Below are 27,775 nucleotides of genomic sequence, written 5' to 3'. Positions count from 1 at the left end.
ATTTTACTAACGTTAACGTTAGATAACTACTATTAGACTAGATTGTGGAAAGATAAAAGTGGGTTTTCAGTAATGATTTGAAAAACTTATTTTTAAAACATTTTTATTTACTTGGTCTATTCTTTAGTTTTCTCTTTATCTAAAAGTGTCTTTATGTGAGTCTGTATTTCTACATGCTTTTATATTTCGATTGTAATTATAGGCTGGAGGAGAGAGTGGAGGGGTGGTTAGCCATTAGCCTAACGTTATTTGACCAAGAAGAGGAAGAACGGCGCGATTAATCTGCGCGTCCCCGCGTGCAGGTGCTGGGCGATTGGCGCGGATCCTAAAGCGCGTTCTGAAACTACCATCTTCCCTGGTCAGTGCCTGGATTGATTGATGGCTGCTTTATTCTCAGTTTTCACTTATTTACCTTGCTAATTGTTAGCATTCAGTCCTGTCACTGATACTGATGTTAGCAACACTGAAATCCGTCAACTTCTGATGGTTTTGTAAGTAAATTAACGTTAGTTGCTCAAATCTGCTTCATTCACTGACGTCCAAAGGGAGATCTGCGGAGGTGAGGGACGTTGTTAAGTGTTTAGGTTGATATAAACTTTCACTTCAAACCGTAAGGTTAGCTGCTGTCGTTTAAACTTCTGTCACAGTTAACCTAAGTTACTTTATCTAACTTTCGGTTTGCCAAGTTTATTGAGCCAGAGTTAACAGTTGGGAAGTAACGTTAACGTTAATACACACAATGAGATAACGTTAAAGTTGGTTGACAGCTAGCTTGGTGTCTGGTGCTGTGTAACTTAATACAGGTTGAACTTCCCTAATTATGTTTTGTGTGTGCTAAACAAGCAGTATGAGGGGAACCTTACGTTTGGAATGCAGCTCAGCATTTAATGTTATTTATTAATTTTTTCCCCCACCTCCTACTTCTGCATCTCCTCTCAGAACCTACCACAGACCTCTTCACTACAGACGGTCTAAACTGAAGCATGATGAAGCACACACACAGGTGGTGCCAGACTCCCCCCTCGGTAACTGTCCGGGTCAGACCCAACAGTTCACACTCCCTCCAAATCAGAAGGGCTCTCAGGCTCAAAAGAGCCAATAGCCAGGACGCCCAGGGCCCACCAGGGAAGAGCCAGCCCAGCCAGTGTCGGAATGAGATGTGTTATGCCAAAATGACCGTGACCCCAACTATTGTCATCCAGCGGCAGGAAATGGCGTCATTCTTTAGACTTTTTGGTAAATGAATAGCCCTATAAATACTTACTGTTAAACTTGAAGGTGTGAAGAATACTTGGCACTTAAATAATGATGGTTGGTTACAGATGATGGCCTGATCCAGGACTTTTTGTGGATGGACTGTTGCTGTAAAATGAGTGACAAGGTAAATGTTTTGAAAGCGACTAAACCTCTCTGAGGCTTTATGATGCTTACAGTTAACTGACTCCTAACTTTTCTCCCTAATTCAGTACCTTCTAGCCATGACCTTTGTGTACTTCAAAAGGGCCCGCTTCAGTATTGCTGAGTACACCAGAAAGAATTTATTCATTGCACTGTAAGTTGCAAATAAAATAAAAAAAATCTAATTTCTGCTTTTGAATCATTCTCATGAGGTGTGAACCTTGTGTGCCACTGCAGGCAAAACTGTGACCCTAAGTTTGGCTCATGTGCTCCATCTCTAGGTACCTTGCCAACACCATGGAGGAGGACGAGGAGGAGAGCAAGTATGAGATTTTCCCATGGGCACTGGGCAAGAACTGGAGGAAGCAGTTTCCCCGCTTCCTCAAGCAGCGAGACAAGCTGTGGGCTCGCATCGAGTACAGAGCTGCTGTCAGCAGGCGCTGCTGCGAAGAGGTACACAAGTATAATTGCCTGAGGAGACTGATAAATGGTTATTCTCTGTGAATTTTCTGCTGCACAGTGCAGTTTTTTTATTGCTTTGGTTTAATGCCAGAAGTTCCATCTCTGCTGTTTTCTTTCCTGTTGGAGCTGTATTTATTTATTTCTTGGTCTGTGTCTCCCTGTCACTTTCCTGCAGGTGATGGCCATTATGCCGTCTCACGTCGTGTGGCAACGAGAGCGGTCAGAGCACCACAGCGGCGCCCAGCGACAGTATGGTGACCGAGACCACACACGTATTCCCCGCGGGCCCTCGGCCTCCCCGGTCTCCTGTGCCCTCTGTAACGGTGGCACCAGTTTAGATCCGGGCCCGGGCTCCTCTTCTCTCTCCAGATGCTCTTCTGTGCAGGCCCCAAACCCTGCCTTTTCACACCCTTTCTCCTCCATGCTGATTTTGGAGACCACCCCACCCAAGGCTGTAGCCTCTTGTAGGAATGCGGTGAAGACTAAAAGCCAGGCACAGCATTCCTCCTGCTGCTGTGCTGAGGTTTCCAGTAGGTATCACTAATACAAGTGTGCTTCCACCTTCAGCTCTAGCTGGGTAAAGTCTAGGGCTGGACTAAATAGCTACAACAAACTACTAGTCAACAAGGAAAATCTTTGGTCTCTTTGGAAATCAATCTGATTTCATAACATTTTTAAAAATTTATTTCAACACAGTATAACATCATACAAGTGCCATTGTTAAAAACACGGGACTAAATAACTTCCGACTTCACAAAATTAAATACTCGCTGACTTATCAGTACGATGGATGATGTATAACGTTACATACAAATTAACTCGTTACATTAAAACTCGTTCTTTTCCCACTTCACACCTCTCCTGTTCGGTTCCGTTGCCTGCTCACGTGGCTCCGGTTCCGGTGGCCGTTCCAGTCCCACCGTCGGCCCAGGCCTGAAAACTTCAACCTCCCGCCGGTCCATAGCTCCTGTACTAGTGGTATAAACAAACACCAACTCTTCCCAGGTGCTCCGAGCTCCCACTCCAGACGGAGTCAGCTAATAGGACTGCTAAATGAGCTATCTAATGGCAGCTACAGTCAGCAGCAGTTAGCGGTTAAGTGCCCTATATTGTTAGTGACTTCTGTGTAATAAGAGAAAAGGTCCATGTTGCAACTGGCCCCCTGACTCTTTAATCCTAACTGTAACAACACAGTGCAGCTCCAGAATGGAGTTTGAGGCAGTTGGGGTTTTTTCTGCAACTATTTTCCGACCAATCAAAACCCGGTGGACTAAGACTCTTGTCATCGATTAACAGTGTGGTCAGCTATTAGGGGGCAGCCCTAATAAAATGTAAACACACTCACACCCTGATATAGCCCTAAGTGTGACCTCAGCACCACGTTACTCTTTCTGTGACATAGCATCCCCAACGTATTGTAATTTAAAATGCTCTTAGAAATTATTGTGCATTAACAGTTACCTCCTTCCCACTTGTACAGGCTAAGGGACAAAGAGACTCCAGATCCTGTAGGGGGAGCCACAAACTTTAAAAAAACAAAAACAAAAAACACACACTAGTAGCCATCTGAAAAGAGGACAGACACAGCGGTGAAATCACCCCGGCAGGATTTTAGGTTTAATATGAATTTAAGAGTGACATCAGCCTCGAGCAGCAGCTATATTAATCAAATCTCACTTTCTCAAAATTTGTGTCTGGATAAAGTGTAGATGTGATTTAGCTGGATTCCACCTGGGAGGTCTTTCACAAAGCAGGATTAGAAAGTCAAACTGGAAAAGGTGGTGCCCTGTGAATACTGACAATTACAAAAGATGCTTGAATATTTGGTTTAGGAATGGAATTTATCCTAGCACACTGACGACTCCTAATAATGCAGTTTCAGAGGACATGTCTGTGTACCCAGAAATTTAGCTTTTTTCCAGACCTTTTCGCACTTTTACACACAGAGATACTATATACTTTTTTGCAAAATATTGAAATTCTCTTGATACAAACCAAAATAATAATAATATCATTTGTTACTTATTTTAGACAGTTTAAGGAAAAAACTCCCATCAGGATCAGGGTTGTCTTGAGTTCAAAACCACCATGTCTTTACAGGACTGACAGGATTGGCCTAAAACAGGGTAGCTGACTGGTACTAAACTACGTGTTTCTCTCTTCCCTCTTTGTTAGGGGATGAGTCTTCCTGTGGGTCCACATATGACACCTCCATGGACTGGATCAGTGAGGAGTAGAGCAGCATCACATGACCTCAGCAACTACTCTTTGTGCTGGCCGAGCTATTGTGTGTTACTGCCTCACCTCTTTAATACCACAGTTACACTGAAGTAAAAGTGCAAAAAGTGTAACTTGCTACTGCTTTAACACAGCTGGTTGGAACAACTTTAGCTGTTAAAAGTGACTGTAAGCAGCTGGAAGAATGAGCTAATGCCAGACTGTGCAGGAAACATGCAGTAAGATTAATGTGGCACACCAAAGAGTATTGTAAAGGTTTGTTTGACCTACATGGAGTTATTGTTATTTATTTATTTATATATTTATTTACTGAAGCACTTCTGGGGGGTTATGACGGCTATTTATTCACAGATGGTTTAAGAAATTCTCAGCTGATTAACACATGTCCTTTACACAGTCTGTCACATACTGGGATTCTACTGGGTGTGTGTTTTGTTTTGTTTTTTTAGTATTGTTGCCAGTGTGCCTGTTTAATGATCTAACCCTGCCTCTTGAGTTTTGAATAAAGGCTTGAACTTTTGTCTTTTTGACAATCTTTATTACAGCCTGCTTTTTTAGATATTCATGAGCTAATTACCTAATGATTCATTACTACCTATATAACAGATTTCCCAGTCTGTTCTTTAGTAACCCATCCTCCATAAGGAACTACTTATTAAGTATAATTATGCCGTTCTGCACTCGTTTCCTAATTAAGTAATCTTTAGCTACTGCAAAAAATTTGATTAGGAGTTGTTCATTAAGTAATGGTTCACTAGCGTCAGAGTCAATTTCATAAACTTTTCATTAAAATACACCATAGTGGACATTTTGACATTTATTTTAATTATTTACAGTAAAGGTCATTTGGTTGATAAGTGACAATCTTTTTTGTCCCAAGGTAGGCCGACCAGCTACTGCACATACTTCCTCAGTTTCACCAGGAATGCTGAAAAATGGAAAAGTAGACATTGAACATTTATTTACATCATCATCTATAAACTGTTAGACTGGGACTAGGATTGTGGTTATATCTGACCTGTGTGGGTCATTTGTTCAGGATGAGGTCTGGCAATGTAGGGAATACTCCCGAAGGCTGGGTGTTCCTCTGTGGTCACCTCTGCTGAAATATACCAATGAAACTTCAACTAAAAGGGAATACTCCAAATCATTAACATTTTTGGCAAACAAACACAAGCGCAGTGGTCTGTCATGTTACTTTATGTCACCTTTGTCAGTCTCCTCCGATGTCTCCTCCCTCTGGTCTTCATCCAGGATCGGAGCTTTCCTGGCGCAGTACCTTCCGTTCTTCTGGAGAGCCGGAGCCACCAACCAATTTCGGATTGGAACCTCGATGATGCGTTCACACAGCAAAGGGAGCGCCGAACATCGAAGCCCGTCCAGCAGGTCGATGACCTGTGTTATACTGTATCATAGAAGGATAGTCAGTGAGACTGTTTTTTCTTTAGCTATTTTTACTTTTACGTGAATGATGTGAAGACTTCTTGTAAAGTGAAAATGCAGTTCATTAGGACTTCTGCACACAGGTGAAAATTACAAATGCTTCAGTTTGTGTCCAAGGCCAGCATGAGTGTGGTTAGCACTGTCAAGATACTAATTAGTATGACTGCCATTTTCTTTTTGCTCTGCTGTAATCATGTTTACCCACCAAATGTCACTCTTTATCCAGTATTTAAATCAAGACACTCCCCACTTCAACATTTAGGGAACTAAGCTTTCTTGCCAAGAGTCTGTCCATGAAATTTGAAGCTGGAGCCAGCAGCTGGCTAGCTTAGCGTAGCACAAAGACTGGAAACAGCTTGCCTGGCTGCCTATGATGTAAGATAACAAAATGTTTTTTTAATCACTGGAGATTTAACTGTTCACTATGATGTAATAGGAATTTACTTAAGATATGAAAAACCTTATTCAACAGTACATTTTTAATTTCTAATAATGACAACAATCTAACAAAGTAGCAACACAAAGGAGGCTAATCCTAGCTCCTACCGGGGCCGATGTGCACAGCTAAGCTGGTCAACATGCATAGAATCGCTGACTTAGGTTTAGGCACACACCCCTATGATGGTTAGGGTAAGGGATTTTGGGAAGCTGACAATACCTTTTATACTAACATAGCTAGCTACCTAGCTTGCTACTAACACTTCCGGTCTAGACAGTGCGTCTCATACGGATGTAGAATGGTACCTTTTGCATCAAATGACGCTTTGTCAGCCTTTCTGAAAAACACACGAGTAATTTTAAATAGGCACATTTATGGTAACCTTTAACAGACAGGTCCACTTTTACGTATGTGCAGATAGGGATTTGGTACCTACAATAACTTAGTGGAGTCCTGTCGTCACCAGGACCCAAGGAGACCACAACTTTGTGTTTATTAAATGGAAATGAAATGAAATAAATGAGGTATTACATTTTAGTTAGTGAATTTTATATAGGGTAGATTTTATAACCTTTGGACTCAGGCTAGCTCTTTCCAGTCTGTGCGCTCAGCTAAGCTAACCACGTCCTGGTTGTAGCTTCATATTGAGTGCACTGATAAGAGAGTGGTATCAGTCTTCTCATCTAACTCTTGGAAACAAAGCAATTAAGTGTATTTACCAAAGTGTCAAACTTTTCCTTCAAGGAACTTTGAATAAACTACATATGAAGCCACCGCACTTTTTCAGAGCCCAGTGTGTCCAACCTAATTTAGCCCCTCATCTTAGGTCTGGTTTGAAAGGTGACATTGAAACAGTGGAGATACACACTTGGCGAGGTAGACAGCACATACTGCTCCAGGGTGCAGATGTGGAATCACAGTGGGTAAAACCAGGTGAGGGTTGATCAGATCAAGAGCAACCTGCAACAGACATAATCCAATCCGATGAATGAGCAGGTGTCACAAAATCTAATACCCACAGTCCTAATACATATGATGACGATACATGTGATGTTGTATTGTCGTTAGTTTGAACACTGTCACAGTCTCTGTTTAGGAATTACTCTGTGTAAAACCACCTTTAAAACTAGACACTGACCGCATGAAATCCCCGACCAGCCAGGAGCGAGGAGGCCACGCAGAGGTCGGCGTTGTGAAATTGGACGTTGTCTGGCCACTCTTCCCCACGTCGCAGACTCCATGATGTCCTCCAGCGCTTGTAGTTTAGCATAGCTCTACTGAGGTGGTCCTCCCTGACCTCAACACTCAGCACGCTGCCCTTAAAGCCAACTGGGAAAAACACACACACACGACCGGCATTTCATTATAGCATCCAGGAAAACACTACGTCCGTACAGTATTCCTTTCCAAGATCACTTTTTGTAGAAGCAGTAGATTGAGGAAACATGACATTTCACCTCAGCCATTTCCTGCATCACACAAACTACCAGTACATCCTGATAAATCTGCTTTTTGAATGCAATTATTTGAATTGCTATTTTGCCTTTTGTGAGTGTGAGTTCTCCCCTTATCCCCTTATTTTACAATTTACAAGATATTTCTTTCTTCAATTTAAGCAGAACTTTACTTTGTACAGTGAATAATGCCGCCTCTGATTGGTGGAAAAATTTACCTAGAAAATGTATTTAAAGTCTGGAGTTCACACCCTCTTCTTAGATTTATTTGGGGCGGCTGTGGCTCAGGGGGTAGAGTTGGCTGCCCACAAATCAGAAGATCAGTGGTATGATCCCGGTCCCTCCAGTGTGCATATCGAAGTATCACAAGATACTGAATCCTGTATTGCTGTGAATGTTAGTTCCTGTTCTGATGAGCAGTTTGTGCCTCTGTCATCAGTGTGTGAATGTGACATGTAGTGTAAAGTGCTTTGAGTGGCCAGAAGACTATAAAGGATTTTATTTATATACCCCAATATCGCAAATTTGCTTCAAGGGGCTTTACAATCTGTACAGCATACAACACCCTCTATCATTGCACCAGAGGAGGGATCCCTCTTCCAGGATGGACAGACATGCAGTAGATGGTGTGTGTATAGAACAGACCGACAGACTGGGACGAGTGTGTTTTGCCATGTAGTGTATCTAAACTCTGAAACGCTACACTTCCATTTCAATCTTAATAGGAAAAAAGCCAAAGTGAGACAATGCCACTATGGCTGGTGCAGACCTGCTCTGGACAGGAACAGAGACATGGCCCCGGAACCAGAGCCTGACTCCAACACGCAGTCTCCCTCTGTGACATCCATCATCATAAGCATGGTACCTGCATCCTGAGAAGACAGGCAGAAACAACACGCACAATATCTGTGAGAAGAACAAATGACCTTGAGACACGCTGAAACTGCGTCTATGTCACACAAACAAACACCATACCTTGGGGTAGGCGATGGCTGGCCCCCTCTTCATATACAGCACATAATCCTCCAGACTGGCCCGCCGAATTAGGATGGGAACCTCCCTGTTTGTCTTCAGGAAGCTACCTGCAGGCTGCCCGGCTATGTCGTCATGCAGGATGATCCCCCAGCTGCTCTGCAAACGTGTCCCTGTCTGAAGCTGGAACATCTTCCTGAACTCCACCTGCCTTTTCTTGCGGAACTCAGCGACGAGCAGCTCCCCGAACGCAAGCCCTCTCTCCCCAGGAAGAGTGGGTGCGATCAACCTTTTCTCCTCATGAAATGCTCCGTTCAACTGAGTTTCTGAAGTGTTTGGCTCCAGGACTGCATCTGGTGCAGGATGGGTCTCTAAATCATCCTTTTTAAGGATTGCCTCATGTCCACTTTCCTCTAGTGTGCAGTGTGTGACCGGCACCAGGATGTTTGTGTCTTCTGCAGGGTCCTGTTGGTTCTGCTCCCTCAGCTGCCGCACCTCAGGGCTCAGGGCATCCGGGGGCAGCAGGCCACTGATCCTCTCCAGGGGGGACAGGGGCCGCCTCCTTCTGGACAGCAGTGCTTGCCTGGAGCTCAGCTGGGTGTGAGAGTCTGAGTTCTCTCCCTCATTCTCGTTACATTTCACAGAACCAGTTGAAAAAGTTCGGATCTCCCTCTTACATTTCTGGAGTTTTACAAGCATGTCCCTGTTCCTGAGATGTCTTTGACTGAATGTGCTAATTCTCACCAGTCTGTGCATAAACAGAAGTCCAGCAAATGGCACTTGCACAGCCATTACTTCAGATTATAACATAATATACAAAGTAAAAGTAAAGACTATGTACTACCGGTTAGTTATGTGATTTAAAAGCAGATGGAACTCAAGAGAATGACAGCTGTAGTTGTTAAATAATATGAATCCCTGCGAAGTGTTGTCATCCTGATTATAAGAGTATAACGTTACCTGGTTGAAACTGCACTTACTCCATTTACAGTGCAACAACTAACAATTCGTTCGTCTTCATTGCTCCAAAAACTAGCTGTATTTACAGTCCAAGGAGGTCACCATGCTGGAAAAACGCACGTGAACAACGTCATAACTGAGCGACAGGGGTAGTGATTTAAGTCCACCAGCAGAGGGCGATATCGCAACCTCATTCCAAGCTCTCATTCCAGTTTTAGAGAATGAATGATTGCACACCTCAAACGGCGCCAGATATCGAAAATTGGGTCTTTCTCTTGAAGAAATTAGATTTTCGCATTCATGCAATGTGCAAATGTGCCTCACTTTCATTAATTAAATGGCTGGTGATATGCAAATGTGAAATTAATTTGCATATTACACATCAAAAACAAAAGTCTAAAACAAAAATTGTTGTGTCGCTAATTGTATTCTTCTGCACATGGATTTACAGTAGAAAACTTCATGTGTCGTTGCTGCGTCCAAGTACTGTTAAAATGTCGTAACTGTGTCATCGGGGTCAAGCTGGGAAAATGAACTGACAGATGATGTAACAAGACACATTAACTTAAATATGGTACTTGAATAAAATGTTGTTACCTTTACTTTACCTTTTTGTCATTTTCTGCTACTTTTCTTCTACTTTTTACTCCAATACAAAATTATTTGGAAATATTACTCCACTACATATGCTTGACGGCTATTATTAGTTTTCAGATGAATATTTTGCACAAAACACATATGACTTTTACAAAATACATTGTTAAGAATAAAATATTATTTTCCAACCTTTTTGACTTGTGGTCTCTTTTTGTCTGGGCCCCCATGTCACATTGTGAGGTTCTAACAAAGGGACTTTCCTCCTCTAAACTTATCAGATGGTTTCATTTAATCAGACCAGAGAGGTAACATTATACAAAAAGAAAAGATTGTTAAAAGGTTTTTGAAAAAATACTACAGAGGTTTGTAGTAAAACTTTGCTTTTTCTTCTTTCGTACCCCAATAAGCATCTTACCAGCCCCGGCAGATGTATCTTGTGACCCTTTGGAGGGGCCGAGCACTGGATTGGAAACCACTGGACAATATCGCTAACTGTAGGCTATATAAGGTATTTAAAACTAGCTCCACCTTGACCAACTACAGAAGTAAAATGCTGCATACACAGTAATGAATTCATATAAACAATCTATAAAATATTCAGTGATATGCTAGCCATTTCTCTGCAGAACGGATGGGGCCTACTTCTACTTTTGATATTTTCAAGTAAGCCTACATTTTGCTAATGATACTTTAAGTAATATTTAAAATGCAGGTCTTTTTCTTGTAATTTCTTGTAATTGAAAATCTTTTACACTGGAGTACCACTGGTACTAGTAATAGTGGAAGAGTTGAGGATATTTTCTTTTCATTTTGCATTTTAGAGAAATAAATATAGCCTATGTATATATGTACACACTGAACAAAATTATAAACGCAAACACTTTTGTTTTTGCCCCCATTCATCATGAGCTGAACTCAAAGATGTAAGACTTTCTCTATGTACACAAAAGGTCTATTTCTCTCAAATATTGTTTACAAATCTGTCAGAATCTGTGTTAGTGAGCACTTCTCCTTTGCTGAGATAATCCATCCCCCTTACAGGTGTGGCATATCAAGATGCTGATCGGACAGCATGGGTATTGCACAGGTGTGCCTTAAGCTTATGCTATGCAACTTTTTGAGCAATGTTGCTGGGCAATGTTGCTAGTGCCAAGTCCGACTATGTTTTGAAACGGGTAGCAGTGGTGTGGGTTGGGTGGCGGAGTGGTTGGGGAAGGGGATTACGGTAGTAATCACATTGACGGCAACGTTGCCCTGCACGATTGCTCTAAAAGTTGCTCCGTGTATCATCAGCTGGCCACATATATACATTATTTTGTTTGTTTGTTTTTAATTGTGGAAGACTATACCGAGAAGACAGCAATGCAACGGGATGCCAACTGCCGTAAACCTCAAACAAAACAGACCTCGGCTGTTACGAGGAGACTTGAAGGCAGCATGAATCAACCTGCCTGTTGTCTGGTGGCAGCCAATGGGAGGGCGGTGCTTTTGACGTGCTAACGCGCATGTCCTCGGAGGGCCACACGTGGTTTGTGTAAACCACGCACGCAGACTCAAGCAGCGGTTCAGAAATGGCGGCCGATGGAGCCAGTTCTTCGCTGCAGCTACCCTGCGTTTTTTCACCCAAATCACGACAGTACTTAGCGTTGTGTGCCCAGGATGGCAGGCTTCGCGTTTGGAACACAGACAGCAAAACACTTCACCAAGAATATGTGCCTTCAGCCCATTTGAGTGCTACATGTATCTGCATAGCCTGGGGACCATGCCGGACAGTGAAGGTGCGTAAGGCTGCTTTGGTATTTCTGCTGTTAGCTACAGTAGCTAGCTAAGGCCTTAGCAAGTTGTCTGTGATAGTGTCCTATAGAAGTTCGCACTTTTGAAAAGTGTCACTATTCACAAGGCAAATGGCTCTGAAAGCTGGGAAATTTAGGATATGCGTTAATGCGGACGCTTTTATGTATCTGACACATACTTGGTTAGCAGGGTAGCCACGTTAGCTAGCTTTCAACAGCTGCGCAGGACGCACATGTTAGTCCCACATGGTAGTCAAAAAAACGTGAACAATGTCTTAATTTGGGAATTCAGGGCTGAACTAACCCATAAGAATACATGTCGCAGCTCCATTAACTTGAGCAATTATTTCTTATTTTATTTAGGCTGTTAGTACGGTATATAAACTCGTTATTGAAGTTAGCATTAGCCCACCAAAGCTTCGGAAGCGTGTGCCACCATGACACTTTATAAAAAGGAGAGGTTTCAGAAGTTTTACCACGGTGTAACTACTCATAGCTTGTAAACCTTTCCTCTCAAGTTGAACTGTTTACTTTGACATACATTTGAATACTGAATCATAATCATGCTTTTTAATACTGTACGGAATGTGTCCATGATATTTTACAGTAGTATTAGTGTCCACTTGCATAACTTTCCGGCAGGTAGTTCAACAAGTGAAATCGTAAAATATCAAGTAGGAGCAGTCAGTCAGAGGACAGCATTTGGTTTTATCAGCTGTCAGTGTGCTGGTGCAGAATGTCATTGGTCGGTGGTGTAATAGACTGAGATTTTGATACAAGTAAAGATATAGCCCCAAAGTACCAAGCATTCTTCTCAGTTAATATACACACATTATTTGTTATGTTGACGTGCGTTATCATTGCAAATGTGCTGTGTTTCAGGAGGGACCTCAGAGGAAGAAGAGGAAATCGGAGGCAGGGCAGGTGGAGGAGAAGGCAGACCTGTTGGCGATGGGCACAGCAGCAGGCAGTGTGCTCATCTACAGTACAGCTAAGGGAGCGCTGCACTGTACCCTGGTGAGTTTTAACCTTCTCTGGACATCTGGCTTGTATATCATATCCTATAGATGGGGAATAAAATATAAGATGTTAAGAATGTAATTGTAACTGGGAAAGGTTATTTCACACACTTCCTAAAATTATTTTCAAGGCATGTGGGAGACCTGTTATTTGGAAATGACGTATGTCAAAAGAACATTATTTTGGTGCCACTGCTAACTATCATTTTCCATCTCTGCCAGGATGGCGGCCATAGTGGGGGAGTGAATTGTGTCCAGTGGCACCCTGAAGACAGTTTACTATACAGCGGCTCAGATGATACACACATCATCGAGTGGGACCTGCAGACAGGCAAGGCGCGATGGTCAGTATCTAGTTTATTTGTATTAATTTAAATGAACATGGGAAATAATTTAAGAGTGCTATCTAATTTGGGAATAAGATGTGTTGCCAGAATGGACTCTAACCAAAGAACACATTGAGTCGCATTGATTGCTTTGATAAAAACGTATATAGGATGCTGTTAGATTTAACATTTCACTTGCAAGAGTGAGATAGTCTGTCATACAGACCCAGATGAAATGGGAATATATTTAGAGAGCAGGGATAAATAATGCTAATATAAAAATAGTCATTTATAATTCCATTAATCCATGCATGAGTACAGTATTGGTTATCTTAAGCAGTAACAGAATTTTTGTGAATTAATGAAATAGAAAAACACATTGGGTTCTGCTGCAGATTTCAGAACAGGGCTGATGTTTAAGGGAGAGTGGGGTTCAGTTTGTCACAAGTGACGTCATTTAACTGCATTATTGTCTACAGTATAACAATATATATTTAAAGCTAGACAGTAATGGTGTTAGAAAACATTTGCTGTTATTTAGGATGGGAGAAACATGTAAACATTTAGAAAGGACGTTGGTGACGAGGACATTTAGGGCTTCAAACTAACCTTTTCACCACCTTCCCAAAATTTATAAAAGGGGAGCACTAACGTGGTTCCACAGCAGCCACGCTGACGAGGCTTTTTTGTTTATCGGCGTGGCGAGTGCAGACAGTTGTTGAAAAATGTCAGATATCGGCCCAATTAATTGGCTTATCACTACCACTGTGAGGATGTGTTCTACATTTACATTTATTCTTTTAGCTGACTTACAATTGCTATATCAGTCAGAGGTCGCATGCCTCTGGAGCAACGAGGGGTTAAGTGTCTTGCTCAGGGACACAATGGTGGATAAACCCCGGACTCTCACGCCAAAGGCATAGTCTTATCCATTGCGCCATCGCCACCCCTGACATTCTGACATTCCAGAAGCACACATTGTCTTGCAACTCTTCTAAATTTTATTGTAATTTTCCCTAAAGCAGAGTCTGTTGCTCTAAACTACAAAACACACGGCCTGATTCACGGTAGTGAACTGGTGTTACTGATTATGACTTTGAAATCACAAATGATAATTGAGTCCAGTTACCCTTGATTTTAATCTTCTTTGGATAACTATGGCCTGAATGACTGAGAACTTCCACAGCAGACACTAACCACAGTGAAGTGAAGTATGTTATAGTGAAATAATAAATGCATTGTCCATAAAACCTAGATCTAAAATATTTTTGCTGGCACGAAATAGGTGGAAGTGTTGTCATAGTTATGTATTTTTAGTGTACATATTTCTCTATTATTCCCTCATGCAACTTATGTGCCCATCTGCCCATCAAACTGAAGGAGGCGCTCTGAGGCAGCACCTGGTATTCTACATCTGACACAAACTCTGACACAATGTATTGAAACAGTGCGCTTCACTGGACTGAAACAAGCGTTGATATCATCCGCCCTTCTCTAGCAGGTAAAGAATGAGTTAACGACAGATGACATGACCTGCTGTCGGTGGCGTTTGTCATTGTACCCGTTGAAAGCAACAGCCAGGGCCTGCTACAAATGAGAGGCCTGCTACCTAAATGTTTGGTACATTGCTCTTTGCTAACCTTAAACAGCTATATGCAAAAAGATTTGTTTCACCCCTTTTGATTGTGACTGAGCCAACACTGCAACATGCTGCTCTAAAGAATTACAGCATAGCCAACCTTGCGATGTGATTGATCTATTAGTCGCCTGCTGACCTGAATTAGACTGATCCTACAACATCTTTTCTCATGATCCATTGAATTACTTCAAGATGATGCTCACACCCTAAATGTGTGGCCTTTTGTTGGGGGGGTGGGTAATATGGCCCTAAAATAATATCACAATTTTTCAGTGTATTTCTGCTATAATGATATGAAATGACGATATGATAAAATACTGAGAAATATATTTGCTTTAGAACTCACAATAGCTGTCGAGCTCCCCTCGTACTCTACGGGTACTTCTACTTGAGGTGGTGAAATAAGTTTGTTGTGTCGTTGAACTTGCCGTGGTTGGTTGTACATCTGATCTTTTGTAGCAAAACCACTTCAACACTACTGAAGGGGCTCCTCTTTTTGGGACCAACTCCTCCACCGTGGAGCCAGTAACTGTTACTTTCGCTTTCAGAAAATAGAGAAAAATATGACAGGGTTTGTGTAGTTCTGTGACACACTGGGGGATGTGTCAGAGTAGGGGATTGAACCCGTGTCTATCACACCAATGACGTGTGTCATTTTGTTCTCATTGCTGTAAACCTTCAGGTGCTTTCATATTGTCAGACCATCAACTCTCAAAGTTTGCCCATGCTCCCCCAGAGAAAAAGTTAAATGCATTATTTTGGTGCAAATGGTGATGTAAACAGCAACAAAAGTCAACAAATGTATTTAATATTTTTCTAGCAACCCTTAATCAAAGAATAGAAAATAATTCACTAACATTTTATTGTGTTTTTTTTTTTTTTTTTTTAAACATTTAATGGACACATATGTTTTATACTTTCTGTGAATATAATTCAATTAATCTTATTTCCATAATGTATAGACACCTTATTTTGAAAACTGGACGTTGTCACATGTGTATCCTCGCGCTAAATTCATCAAGTCCGACCCAATTTGATAAATATTTGTCGTATGTGTTTCTCGTATCATGTAACATGAAGACTTCACAGCCTCTCTTCAGGTAGGACTCTCATACTGCAACACTTGTCTTTGTAAAGAGAGAAACTGACAGGATAAAGTCGCTAACCTGTCGTTTCAGTGGATTTAGCATAAAGGCTTGAATACGTGTGCACTCCAAATTTACGTGCGGCTAGCATAATCGTCATCTCACAAATGAGTGACAGAAACACACGGTTACTGTAGTTACCTCAAAATAAAAGTGGTAGTCTCGAGTTGGATGCCAAATTATGTGAGCTTAACAGCAGTGCCCACAACACACGTTAGAGGTCTGAAATGTTATTGTGAGATGTGTAAAAATATTTTTGGTTCATTTTGAAACTATGGTGGAGCACATAAGACTGTGGCGGGCTGCCATGGTCTCTTTAATTAATAGGAAACACTGTATATAGTATGACGGTATTTGTATTTTTATAAAACTGTGGGATGGGTACTCGCACCTTGACACGTGTCGTTGTGTGATGCGCTGCAGCTCAGCCAACACGGCTCTAAATCTTCAAATGCTTTGGATGCTGCACAAAGGACTTAAACATCACTTCCTGTGTCCCCTATTTGGTGGTAGAGAACAAATACCCTGTATTGGAACCAGTGAATAGGCTTATTTTCTACGTTCTTAGCACCACCTACTGGTGGTTGCAAAAAGAGGAAGTGAGCTAATGGTAAATAGTCAGGATAACAGGAAGTAGTGTTTAGGAACTTCCTTTTCCACATGGGCTCTTAGAGGAAGCATCAGCTTAACAATCCTTGCAATCCTGTGCCTTAAAGTCCACCAAACGGCTTTGTCCTTTTACTATGCTGTCCTCACTAAAACACGTTGCCTGCAACAAGTTTTAGTGAGGACGGCATACACCCGCTAATTATACGTTATGTACCAGTACGTAACATATTTCACACAAATCGGGTGATTGTCACACTCCAAGAGTATGTGAAACACGTCGTGGGGGTAGGGATGGGCGATATGGCAAAAAAAGTTCATCATTTGATATCAATAATTATCACGATAAATGTCAAATCGTTATTTCTTTTTTAAGTTTAAAGGCAGATTTCTGCTCGTGAGAGAAAGTAGATGAAACCAGATGGTTAATTGTGGTTTTACACTTTCCAAACTGTGAATCACTTCACAAATCTGAGGTAGAAGATTCAAAACAATTATGATAAAATCTTTTCAGTCCCTTTTTCCTCAACAAAGTAAAAATTTGTTCATAATTCAAATGAATTTAATCAAACATTTATTGAATATTTCTTATTGAGGAAAATTATATAAAATAACGCATCAGAGTGGCTCCCAGACTCATTCCCCACGTGGATGCGACCTATTGCCAGCTCTGCAACAGACATCAGGACAACTCGCAAGCACTGAACTACACCAACTCACATCATTGAAGGCTCTACAATCATGCATTTAGTATCAACTGTATTTTAACACCTTCTTTCATGTAACTGACTTACTAGCAGCACAGCCAGCAAGTATAGTCATCAACGGTAATGTCGCCATGAATTCTCACTTGATGTTCAGTAAAGCCCATTTGTGGCCCGCAAAGTGCTTTGGAGAGAGTGGTGGGAGTGTTTTGTGCATTTCCTACTTCTATCAGGTCGAGTGCAATATTAAGTGAAATGTATCTGTAAAGTTTCAGGCTCTTCACTTAAATTTGAAAAGGGGGGAAAAACATGCTGTGGCAGAAAACATTATACAGTAAAGTGCTACTTGGATCAGATGATGGAGAACACCTGATCTCCTGATCCTATAATGTCAACAAGAGAAGAAATAGAGCCCTATAACATGCTAAACCTTCTCCAAAATACAGAAACAATTTTGTTTTTCTTTTTTCCACAGTAAGTGGAAGGCAGACCGTGCAGCAGTGACCAGTCTGTGTGTGAGCCCTGATGGGAAACTGCTTCTTTCAGCCGGTCAGATAATCAAGATGTGGAACTTGGACACCAAGGAGGTTTACAGGGTGAGTGTCTTGTTTACACAGCTGATTTAAATTCCTACTCAACTTTTAAAGTGATTGAATGTACATATGCTTGAAGCCACACTTGTGAAGGATCTATGCTATGAAGTGAGTTTCCTGTCTAAATTCAGAGAAAGAATGAAGGTTAAAGACCGGGAAAACATGACTGACCTTTCTAACAAAATTGACTCAACCATCTTTCTTTCTGTTCTCTCTGCAGAAGTTCACGGGCCACTCCACGGCTGTGACGACCCTGCGCTTTGCCACCACGCGGCCTCCTGACAGCAATGGTCTCTATTTCCTGTCCGGTGCCGCGCACGATCGGTTGCTCAGTGTTTGGTGAGTGAAACAACACAACAGCCAGAGCTCATTTCGGTTGAAAGTGATGGCACGTAGTCGCACGCATCATTTAAAAGGTACTGCTGGGCTGGTTTTGATTGCCATGCTTATTTTCATGTCCCACTGTAGGCAAGTACGACAAGACGGAAAAGACAAGAATTCAGTGGTGTCCTTCACCCTGACGGATGAGCCACAACACATCGACCTGGTCACTTCCAACAGCAAGGAAGAGGTCAGAGTGGAGACATGCTTTAGTTTATAGTAGGAGTGTAATGATGCATTTATTTGTGCTGAACAGTTTAGTTTCATCAATGGAATAACTGCAGTCTGTATTGACTTGTGCAAAACTGGTTAATAATAGTGATTCTGAAATAAGAATATGGGTTTGCTTACATTATTCAACATATTGTTGAACCCAATTTGAGCTATTGAAATGGCAAAAAGAGTGTTTGCCACTGTGGGTTATCCATCCATGTTTATTTTGGAAGCCCTCAGGATGTAAGCACGCTTTAAGCCACTCTATAATGTTCCTTCATGTGGTGTACTTATGTCGGGAGCTCTACAGACATATTGCTTGTTTACATAACCTGTTTACCATATGCAAATGTTTGTTTGTGTGGTATTTTGTTTTACACAGGCGGTGAGGCTGGCAGTGGTGTGTAAGGATGGGCAGCTGCATCTCTTTGAGCACTTTTTAAATGGGTAAGCCCTTAAAACACTGTAAACTGTACTGGGAAACATGGCAGTGTAAGATAGCTGTATGAAATATTTCAACACTTAATTTTATTTGAAGAGACAGTTTGTATTCGAGTCTTATGATCCCTTCAGTTCACTCTTCTTAGGCCGGTTTCACACCTGTACTTTGTTTGCTCTGGTCAGAATCACGTGAAGAGTTTGTAAACTTGGAGCGTTTTCCCCTTGGTACAGTTGTTTTTTTTTCCCCAGACTGAAAAATCCAAGTGAACAAAATGCATCCCTACAAACCATGGGCGCTCCTCAAGTCTCTTAATTGCATCCACGTTTCCCTCACTTGCGTCTTAGTCCCGCCCACTGGGGAAACCAAGCAGGGAGAGGAGGAACGAGGAAATATGTCTCTAGAGACATGAGACGTCCTTTCCTCTGAAGCGTCACATGAAGCGACGTCCGCTTCTTATCTCATATTCATTGATTGTGAATTCATTATTGAAGAACCGAGAATATGATCCTAGTGTCTTAGGATTTATTGGCTAAATGTTTAAGGGAAATTGATGTAACTCAAAGTCGGCGATTAGTTTTAGGCTTTCGGTTTACTTCCTCTTCTGATAAACCTTAACACAACTCCATACATTTTATTTGTAAGTCACATCACTAGTCACCGATAGATCACTGCGTTCCATATTATCAATTGAACAATGTGTTGTTTTTTAGCGCAGCAACGCTTTACTTCTTTCATCCGCTGATTTTACTCACGGAGCCGCTGGCTCCTTTAATCAGATGCAGTCGGTGAGATGGGTGGTGTTATTTTCCTTTGCTTGCTTCATCAGAAACATTAGTGCAGTTTAGTGACTTGTCCTGATTTTGGATCTCATTTAACATTTTATTTAATGTTGCGTACTTGACGTGCTCACGGCTTGTCTAAACATCTGTCCCCACAGGCCCTGTAAGAAGCCCATGTCACCCTCATGTACAGTGCAGATGTCGGACACAAAGGACTCCCCAGTGCCAATCCCACTACTGGCTGCTGCCCTCGGAGCTGATACACGGACTGTGCTTCTGGCATACGGCAGCCACTTACAGCCTGTCATGGAGAAAGTGGTGAGTACACAGGAGGTTTGGTTTAACTGCGGTAAAGATTTGCTTGGACAGCCATGTTTTTGCACCAAGCTGCTTCTCCATATCTTCATTATAAGGCTATTATATGTTTTAGTGAGAAGCAAGTGAGATGTATGGCATTATGTTTGTGATTGACAACTTAGTGCAAAGCTACTACATAAAGGGATAAAGTGTTATTATTAAATACAGTATTACTAAATGCTTGACAGTATAAATGATTTAAATCTCGATGATTTAAAAATGTATGTCAGCTGTTAGATGAAGTTTTGTTTTGACTGCTCAGTTTGTGGCCTACAGAGAAAGCATTCCTAAATCATGTCTTTATTAGTGAATTGTTGAATGTCACCAGCTTCAGATAAATAATTACCGATATTATCTGCCATGCTCGCCCCTCATATCTGTACAGGAGATCAACACAGCAGAGAGACACATCTGTTTGACCCGGGATGTTCGGACCAGCTTGTCCCTTTCCATGGAAACCAGCGTTTCCAAGGTAACAATCCAGTTGTACTCTGGTTAATATGAGTCAAGAAGACCTATACACACAGTCTGGGCATGTTGGCCAGACTTTATATGGCCACATTTGCCACTCCATGCGCACTGTAGATTGATTTAAACTGTAACCATGACTGAAGATGAAAATGTGAGATTGTGTTGTTCCAGGTGAAAACACCTATTGTCAACACCAAGAGCAGAGTGTTGGTCCCAGGGCTTCCTGGTCACCAGGCCCCGGTCAAGGGAACCTCACAGGGACCAGAGAAAAGGAAAAAAGACACAGACACCAAAGAGGTGGGTTCAGTGTTGATGATGCACCAAACAGTGGCTCGCTGCAGGTTTTTCTTTCTCATGGCCTTTTGGCACAGACTCCAAACAACGTAATGAGTAGAAGTGTTAGCACTACAGTGATGAGTCACACCATTCATAAAGGGCTGGTACATGTTCTTAATATGTTATCTATTAAAACTGATCAGAAGAACACTTTAAATTGTGAGAGCAGTGTGCTCGTTGACCAAATAAATATCTGCATCAGTCCACTCCTTTCATTTTGCAGTAGTTGGAGATATCTTGATTAATTTACTAACTTCTGTGAGTGAAACTAAAAATGGAATTGCAGGTGAAGAAATCACGTTTTTTTTGGGCGACTTTATAAAACATACTGCTGACAAAGAAAATCAATGCACGTTATACACGCGTACATGGTAAACATGGTGTTATATTGCCATTGGGCTGTGGATGCTTTCAGATTAGTTGTATGTGATGTAATAAAACTGCGTAAATATCTCTGCTCTCCTGTAGATGTCAATAGCGGAGCGACTAGGTGAAATTGATCTATCTACAGTCTCTGAGAAGGGAGCTCCTAGAGGGACGGCCTCTTTACAGACTGACAACTTTGCAGTGCTGCTGGTGCAGGGCTTGGAGAGCAACGACGCCAACATCCTAAATGTAAGAGTTCTTCTCAGAGTCCGGGCTCTGAAATGTAACATTCAGTGTAGCTAGATGGAAAAGTGATTTTCCCAAGTTTGTTTTCCCTTAAGCATGTGCTCTTTTGCTATTCTAAAGTTGGAAAAGTTGATCTGGGTGTGAACATTTAAACTCAATCTCCCCAAACAGCTTTTAAAGCAAGTGTGAATGTTTAGGCTTTCATAAGCTCAAACCTGTAAAAGGTTTTACAGTAAGGAAGTTGACTTGAATCTCCTGGATATTCAGCTCATCTAGCTGTGAGCACTACTTAACCTTTCTACTATGCATGTGCAAATCTTAATAACCCCCCCCTTCTCTCCTACAGAAAGTTTTTCAGACTCGCAAGGAGGTGGTGATAAAGAAAACAGTTGCTCGGTTACCCCTCCCTGCTGTTTTACCTTTGGTTGAAGAGGTGAGAGTTAATTTTTTGGATGAGTTTCCTTTTTGTGTTTGAAACAGCAGTCTTTCTCTAAGCTGCATTAACCTGCACAGATCGTCGGTCACACTGACAGTTTTTAAATCAGACATTTATCTCTCTTTCTGTAGATCACAAAGAGGCTCCAAGGGCACCCTTTTATGTAAGTTGAAGCTTGAGAGATTGACTAAGGATTTAATTGGCTTAAGATCAGTTTTTGTACACATTAGTCATTAATGCAGACACTTGAGTTTGTGCTGCTGCTTTTTACTTCGCATTATATAAACAATGTGTCCCATCACACGGATATGTACAGTCGGGCCGTTGTGGGTCCCTCTTGACAGCAGATACATTTGTTCCTTCCAACAGGGCAGTTTTAATGGTACGGTGGCTCAAGGCTGTACTCATTCAGCACACATCATACCTGGCATCGGTGAGTCCACTTTACCAACGTCACGTTCTGCCTGGACTGCAGCTCTAAAGCCAGCAGATTTCAGTTAGTTGATGCCTCTTTGACTTGTACTGTTCTCCCTTCTGCACAGATGCACCGTTTAGGCCCTCCGCACTATGCATTTGTGATTGCACTAAGCACCGCATGCGGCAGTTTAAATAACACAAGAAAAAAACCACCCAGCATCCTTCTGTGCATATCTCTGCCCTTTTGTCGACATTCACATTTAATCTTATTTAGATCTACAGTCATTACCTCCACCACACAGCAGAGATTATGTGATTGACTCAGACAGTCTGTCAGTTTGTGTGACTAAGACCAAAATATCTCCATAACCAGCAGCTAAAAATCCAGTTTCTGTGCACATTGATGCTCAAAATACAAGGAAACCGTCAGTTAGCTATCAATCAGATTTTCTGTTGGGTCATACAGAACATTTGCTGTACAGATTGATCTTAACAAGAGGAAACCTTAACCAAGGACATGTACCCTATCCATGAACTATTGTCTTCCCCTTACTCCAATTTAAATGTGAAATCTACTGGATAGCCTTGTGTTTACATTATATGAAAGCAATAGTTAATGGGTGTTAGTTTTCTCTGCTGGTGAAACATCTTTACCTTTTGACTGATCCATCTGTGTATCCAACAGCTGCCAGACCTGGTTACCCAGCTGGGAGTGCTTTATCACATGATAGAGAGCAGGGTGAAGATGTTCCACAAGCTAACAAAGCTGCATGGGAAACTGTATCTCCTAATGACACAGGTAGGTGGAATGATGTACAGAAATAAACTCTGTGTCTTTGTTTTATAAAAGCCAGGCCTCCCCAGCTCACGGTTTCAAACTTGACTATGTTCTATAAGCTCCAAGACATTGTGCGTGTGCTGAGAGGATGGTTGCATTTGGGATAATCAAATCAGGGACTGTGGAAGAGTATAGGGAGAGTGGTATCCATAGAGTCACACATGCCCTCACTCAGTTGACAAATGCCAATTCTTTCTTTGCAAACAGCATATAGTACAACAAATGCGTGTGAACTTTTAAAACTGAATACATTTGTCTATCTACTACTGGTATTTATTTTAAACCTTGAGTTTAGACTTGTGCTTTCCAACCCAGTCCCCAAGCACATCTGTCCTACAAGGAGAATGATCTGTCCAAAAAATGCAGAGTTCTACTTGTGACCTTGTCGAATAAGTCTTTCCACATTGTCTGGTTCTGTCAGGTTCTAGCCATGTCCCTGCCATTACCATCACAATAAATTGAGACAAAGATGCATCTGCTGATTTTACAAAGATGATTATCTGTTCCAAAAATGTAAAGCTGACAGCTTCTGACGTTGTGTGGAGAGTGGTCAGCAGGCGATCTGCTTGAGAACAGACATTCTTCTTTGCAGGTTCAGATTGGCCGTGTGCCCCCATCTAGACAACGAATTCAGACACAGATGTATATTATCCCACTGTAATTTTAGAATCATTAACCTGCTGCATAAAACCACACATGAATGGTGATGCATCATTCTGACAAGATATGTGTAAATTGCCATCTATTTGCATCAATGAAGTCACTGTTGGAGGCGCCTCTGCAGGGATGGGACTTCACAGGAACTTGAATGCCAATCATTTGAATATTACAAGTGCAACATTATGTGAATGTTGTGTGATTTCAAAGTGATGTTTTGTAAAACTTAACATGACGCCAGATTGTATAACATGCCCTTTTTTTGTACGCAAGGATGCATTTAATCAGCCAGTGACTTTTGGACAAAACAATCTGAAATGAAAAAGAACAGAATCATGGTCTGCACAAAATCCTTCATTGCATCTCTTAATGCCCATCTTCCCTTTCACCACTAGGTGGCAACAAGTGACAGAAGCAACACAGTGGCGGATGTTGACCACACAGCAAAGCTGGTGTATGAGGAGGGTAAGTGTTTGTTCTTCTTGTGGTATCCCTGTTTATGTTCATTCTCACTAATCTTCTGCTTCCCTGTCTTTGTTTGTTAAAACCTTTTTCTCAGTGAAATGCCAATTCTGAAGGCCCTTCAAATCTCATGTGTAGAATCATAACCTCAGGCAGTCCATCAGTCCCAGTGATGGTTCAGTCTGAGCAGTGTGAGTGGCAGCTGACACAGAGAAAATCAGTTTGGTCTCCAGCTCATCAGCTGTACATTTTAGATGCCTGATTGACTGGAGTGACTAGTCAAGGCTGCCGCAGTGCTCCGGGTCACACTTATCCTCTGGTGAAATCACTGCCCTATCAGACGATTGTTTTGTCATTGTTTTGACTGGCATTCATTAGCTTGTCAATTCACCTTAAATCATCTGGGAGTCTTCGCAAACACTGCGACGAATCGGTTGAGATGTATAAAGGCAACGCTGCCGATCATGCAGCCACTTTTGGCGATGCACAGCACGCAAACATGACTCCTGTTGCCTGGCAACCTGACTGGCAGCATTCAGATCCTCCCCTTTGAGAAGAACAACAAGGCCCAGCTCTGTTCACTCTTTTCTCATTACTGTATAAAATGTTTTATTGAGACACGTAGAAAATTGGCTTTCATGGAAATAATTAAGCTGTGCTTTGAGTTCCCATACCCCTGTCTGTGGTCCAGGATGTGAAGGTTCATTTTTAAAAAAGCATTCAGAAAGGGAGCTGATGAACAGGAAGTTGTTACAGTCCGGTGTGGATGTTGTTATGGGTCCGGCATGGGAATGGGATGGGAAGCTTCAGAGTTGTCTGACAGGTTGTGTGGACAGCATGTGTGGTTACAATTGGTGTGATAAATTTTTTTTTTTCCTTTGCAAACAATTGTTTTGCTGTATGGGTAACATTTATTATATACTAATTTAAAAAATGTAATTAACCATTCTGTAGCGTGAGCTGGTATAATTAGAGTATGTGCAGAAATTTGTCAGAATACAGGATTAGTCTTGGGCTTCATAAATGTCCAGCACCCAGAGATTCTGCAGATAATAGTGCTGCCAGGTAGAAAATTGTGCATGTTGTCATGGTGTTATAAAAAAAAAATCAGTGTTTTTTTCCCCTCACAACATGCAGCAGTTGAGAATTGATGGGTAGATCTTACAATAATGGCACTATGCTCTCAAGTTGATCTGTTTCATCCTCTACTTAGTATCCCTGGCTCTTTTCCTTTCAGTGGAAATGCATGCAAACCTATCATGTAAACCAGCATGTATTGATGAAAAAAACATAGCCTTTTAAGGTCAGTTTGCCTATTCATGTAATATCTTGTCCAGGATCAACCAGTATCCACTCCCCTGAGGCTGTTTTGTTTACGCAAAACTGTCATTTTTATAGTCTCTATTTTGGATAAATCGCATCTGCCTTGTCGTCCTGTTCTACAGAATATAAGCATTTTTATAGTTACGGTGTACAACAGTAGAATATTTAGTAACATCTGTATCAAATCTTGGTGACTGTGTTGGCAGCAGATGGTGCCTGGCTCACCTGATGGGCCAGATAGCCTCAGCAAATCAGTGACATTCCTTCCTCCTGCACCTCCTGTCAGCATTGCCATAACAAAAAGTCTGTGTATTGTCCTTTTTTTACCCTCACTACTTTTTTCCTTGTGTGGGAGAGCCAGCACTGATGTAGTGGACACAGATTTGCAGGATCAGCTGATGGATTTGTTTTCCTTTGTGTTCCCTTCACAGAATCATCTGATGAAGATGATGCCTCCGGTGATGAAGGTCTTCCTGATGGTGACGACTCTGATGTAAGTTATGAAAAAGTGGCTAGCAAGGCAGATCCCAGTGTCTGCTCAAAGAAGTTAGCAGAACGAACACTACAACAGTTGGGAGAACTGGCTAACCTGGAATGCATGTTTACAAGCTGCTCACATTTTATTAGGTTGTCCATTTTTGAGTTGAGCACTAAGATGGTTATTTTTGGTCCTTCTCAGAACTGGGAGGAGGAGGAGGAGGAGGGGGAGACGATGGAAGAAGACAAGGAGGAACAAGCAGACGATGAAGAGGATCCAGACAGCAGAACAGATTCCAAAGCTAACGGAGAGGAAGAGATGGAGCACGGGAACGAGAGCGAAGAGGAATGAGAACGAATGAGGAGAAATGCCAATCATACATACAATGGACCTGAAAGAGTTATATATACTTTCATTTTATTTTCATGCTTTTGATTTTATTATCAGAACAAAGTATGGTTTTACAAAATCAATTGACACATATTGGTGAAACGTGGGCAGCTTGGCCCTCTGCCTCGCCACAAGCGTGGCGCTGTCATGCTCTCTTTTCCCCATGTGAGGAACAGATGCAGGGAGTATGGCAAAACATTCTGCAAAATGAAATTGATGCAAAGCTTCTTCTGCTTCTGCTGTCCGTTCAGTCAGCATCCCAGCTCCACGGCCTGACGAGTTGCATTGGAAGAGATTGAAAATAATTTGGTGTTGCAGTTTGCCTACACTGCAGTCTGCATTCCACGTTTTATGTTATTATGTAATAAGTAGTCTTAGAGTATATTGTATTACGAGCTTAACAGTAGATGAGACAGCACTCTGTGATTGGTTTATTCCAACCCATCTCTGTAGGCCATCTGAAACCCGCCTTGCTCAGCGGGGCCTCACAGATGCAAACACAATGCGGGTGTGGAGTTGGGATGCAAGGCCTCCGGCTGTTTGTTGTACAGAATACTAGTCGATCCAGAGGTGGGGTTGCCAGGAAAGACCATACATCATGTCCCCACACAAATGTAAAACTGTATGTACAGTGAAGTGTTTGTATAAGCTCTTCCCTCTACAGCTGTCCCCCAGAAATCCTGCAGATTAAATGAAAGCCTGTAAAGTCTCCTGAATTGTTGTTGTTGTTTTTTTTGTTTTTTTTTTTCAGATTTGTTGCAGCCCTCTTGTTTTAACCCTGTTCATTTTGTGCGTTTAGTTTCTGGGCATGTCCTGATGTCCACTGCCTTGAACCCATATTCACAGGAGAAAAAGAACATGTGAACTTGAATCAAATAGGTGAATAAATGGGTTTCCAAAATGGTTTACTGTTTTCCTGAATAAGTATTAAGACTGAGTAAAGGGCCAATATCCTGAAGCTATGCAGGATGCTGCTATTTTAATCTTTCGGTTTAAGAAATTGCAATAACATGAAATTTGTTGAAGGCATGTACATATTTTAAGTGACCCAGCCAGGGGGTAATGTGGATCAAATTCTTTTGAAAGAATTAACTAATTTCACAATGAGTTGTTATATACAGTGTGATATAATACATTTTCAAGTCAATTGGAACATTTTTTTTGAAAAAAATACTTGAGGAATACCTGCCAATTAGCAGTTCTGCAAGTTTATTTTTTTGATTGCCACACAAAGTAGCTTAAGAAAAGCAGAAATATTACAGGATACATACAGTAGATATCATTGAAATGGTATGACTCTATACCTTAATGGGTTTTATATGGTGTCAGTATTGTCATATTGCCCAAGCTTGCTCAGGCTTTGTAATTAAAGTAATTTAAGTCCCAGAGGATTTA

The 27,775-nt window shown here is 41.6% G+C and overlaps 3 protein-coding genes across 6 annotated transcripts; 2 read left to right on the top strand and 1 right to left on the bottom strand.

Annotated features, from left to right (window-relative positions):
• Positions 1 to 228: 228 nt before the first annotated feature.
• spdya (speedy/RINGO cell cycle regulator family member A) lies at positions 229 to 4,618 on the top strand. Of its 3 annotated transcripts, none has more exons than XM_046063227.1 (7): positions 229 to 358; positions 940 to 1,236; positions 1,323 to 1,381; positions 1,467 to 1,552; positions 1,680 to 1,851; positions 2,036 to 2,390; positions 4,036 to 4,618. In XM_046063227.1, exons 2-7 carry the CDS (start codon positions 984 to 986, stop codon positions 4,095 to 4,097), a joined length of 987 nt encoding a protein of 328 aa, XP_045919183.1. In that variant the 5' UTR covers positions 229 to 358; positions 940 to 983; the 3' UTR covers positions 4,098 to 4,618. The 3 variants fall into 3 exon arrangements, with proteins under 3 accessions (XP_045919183.1, XP_045919182.1, XP_045919184.1); XM_046063226.1 differs by lacking the exon at positions 229 to 358 and adding an exon at positions 365 to 559; XM_046063228.1 differs by lacking the exon at positions 229 to 358 and adding an exon at positions 365 to 559 and having other exon boundaries at positions 2,036 to 2,394.
• A 284-nt stretch (positions 4,619 to 4,902) lies between these two features.
• Positions 4,903 to 9,501, bottom strand: trmt61b (tRNA methyltransferase 61B). 2 transcript variants are annotated; one of them, XM_046063224.1, is made up of 7 exons: positions 8,410 to 9,501; positions 8,204 to 8,306; positions 7,119 to 7,309; positions 6,849 to 6,940; positions 5,307 to 5,503; positions 5,117 to 5,200; positions 4,903 to 5,026 (listed from the first exon to the last, which is right to left on the bottom strand). In XM_046063224.1, the coding sequence occupies exons 1-7, from the start codon at positions 9,196 to 9,198 to the stop codon at positions 4,992 to 4,994; spliced, it is 1,491 nt and encodes a 496-aa protein (XP_045919180.1). In that variant the 5' UTR covers positions 9,199 to 9,501; the 3' UTR covers positions 4,903 to 4,991. The 2 variants fall into 2 exon arrangements, with proteins under 2 accessions (XP_045919180.1, XP_045919181.1); XM_046063225.1 differs by having other exon boundaries at positions 5,117 to 5,197.
• Positions 9,502 to 11,445: 1,944 nt separating this feature from the next.
• Positions 11,446 to 27,281, top strand: wdr43 (WD repeat domain 43). The gene is made up of 18 exons (XM_046063179.1): positions 11,446 to 11,741; positions 12,639 to 12,773; positions 12,998 to 13,119; positions 17,671 to 17,791; positions 18,009 to 18,127; positions 18,257 to 18,359; positions 18,765 to 18,829; positions 19,762 to 19,921; positions 20,346 to 20,432; positions 20,603 to 20,728; positions 21,236 to 21,382; positions 21,726 to 21,812; positions 21,947 to 21,978; positions 22,185 to 22,248; positions 22,918 to 23,031; positions 24,123 to 24,192; positions 25,944 to 26,005; positions 26,192 to 27,281. Exons 1-18 carry the CDS (start codon positions 11,535 to 11,537, stop codon positions 26,339 to 26,341), a joined length of 1,971 nt encoding a protein of 656 aa, XP_045919135.1. The 5' UTR covers positions 11,446 to 11,534; the 3' UTR covers positions 26,342 to 27,281.
• Positions 27,282 to 27,775: the final 494 nt, after the last annotated feature.

Source organism: Micropterus dolomieu, linkage group LG11 (genome assembly GCF_021292245.1).
Source record: "Micropterus dolomieu isolate WLL.071019.BEF.003 ecotype Adirondacks linkage group LG11, ASM2129224v1, whole genome shotgun sequence".
Taxonomy (NCBI): Eukaryota; Metazoa; Chordata; class Actinopteri; order Centrarchiformes; family Centrarchidae; genus Micropterus; species Micropterus dolomieu.
This window is presented reverse-complemented; position numbering and strand designations above follow the sequence as displayed.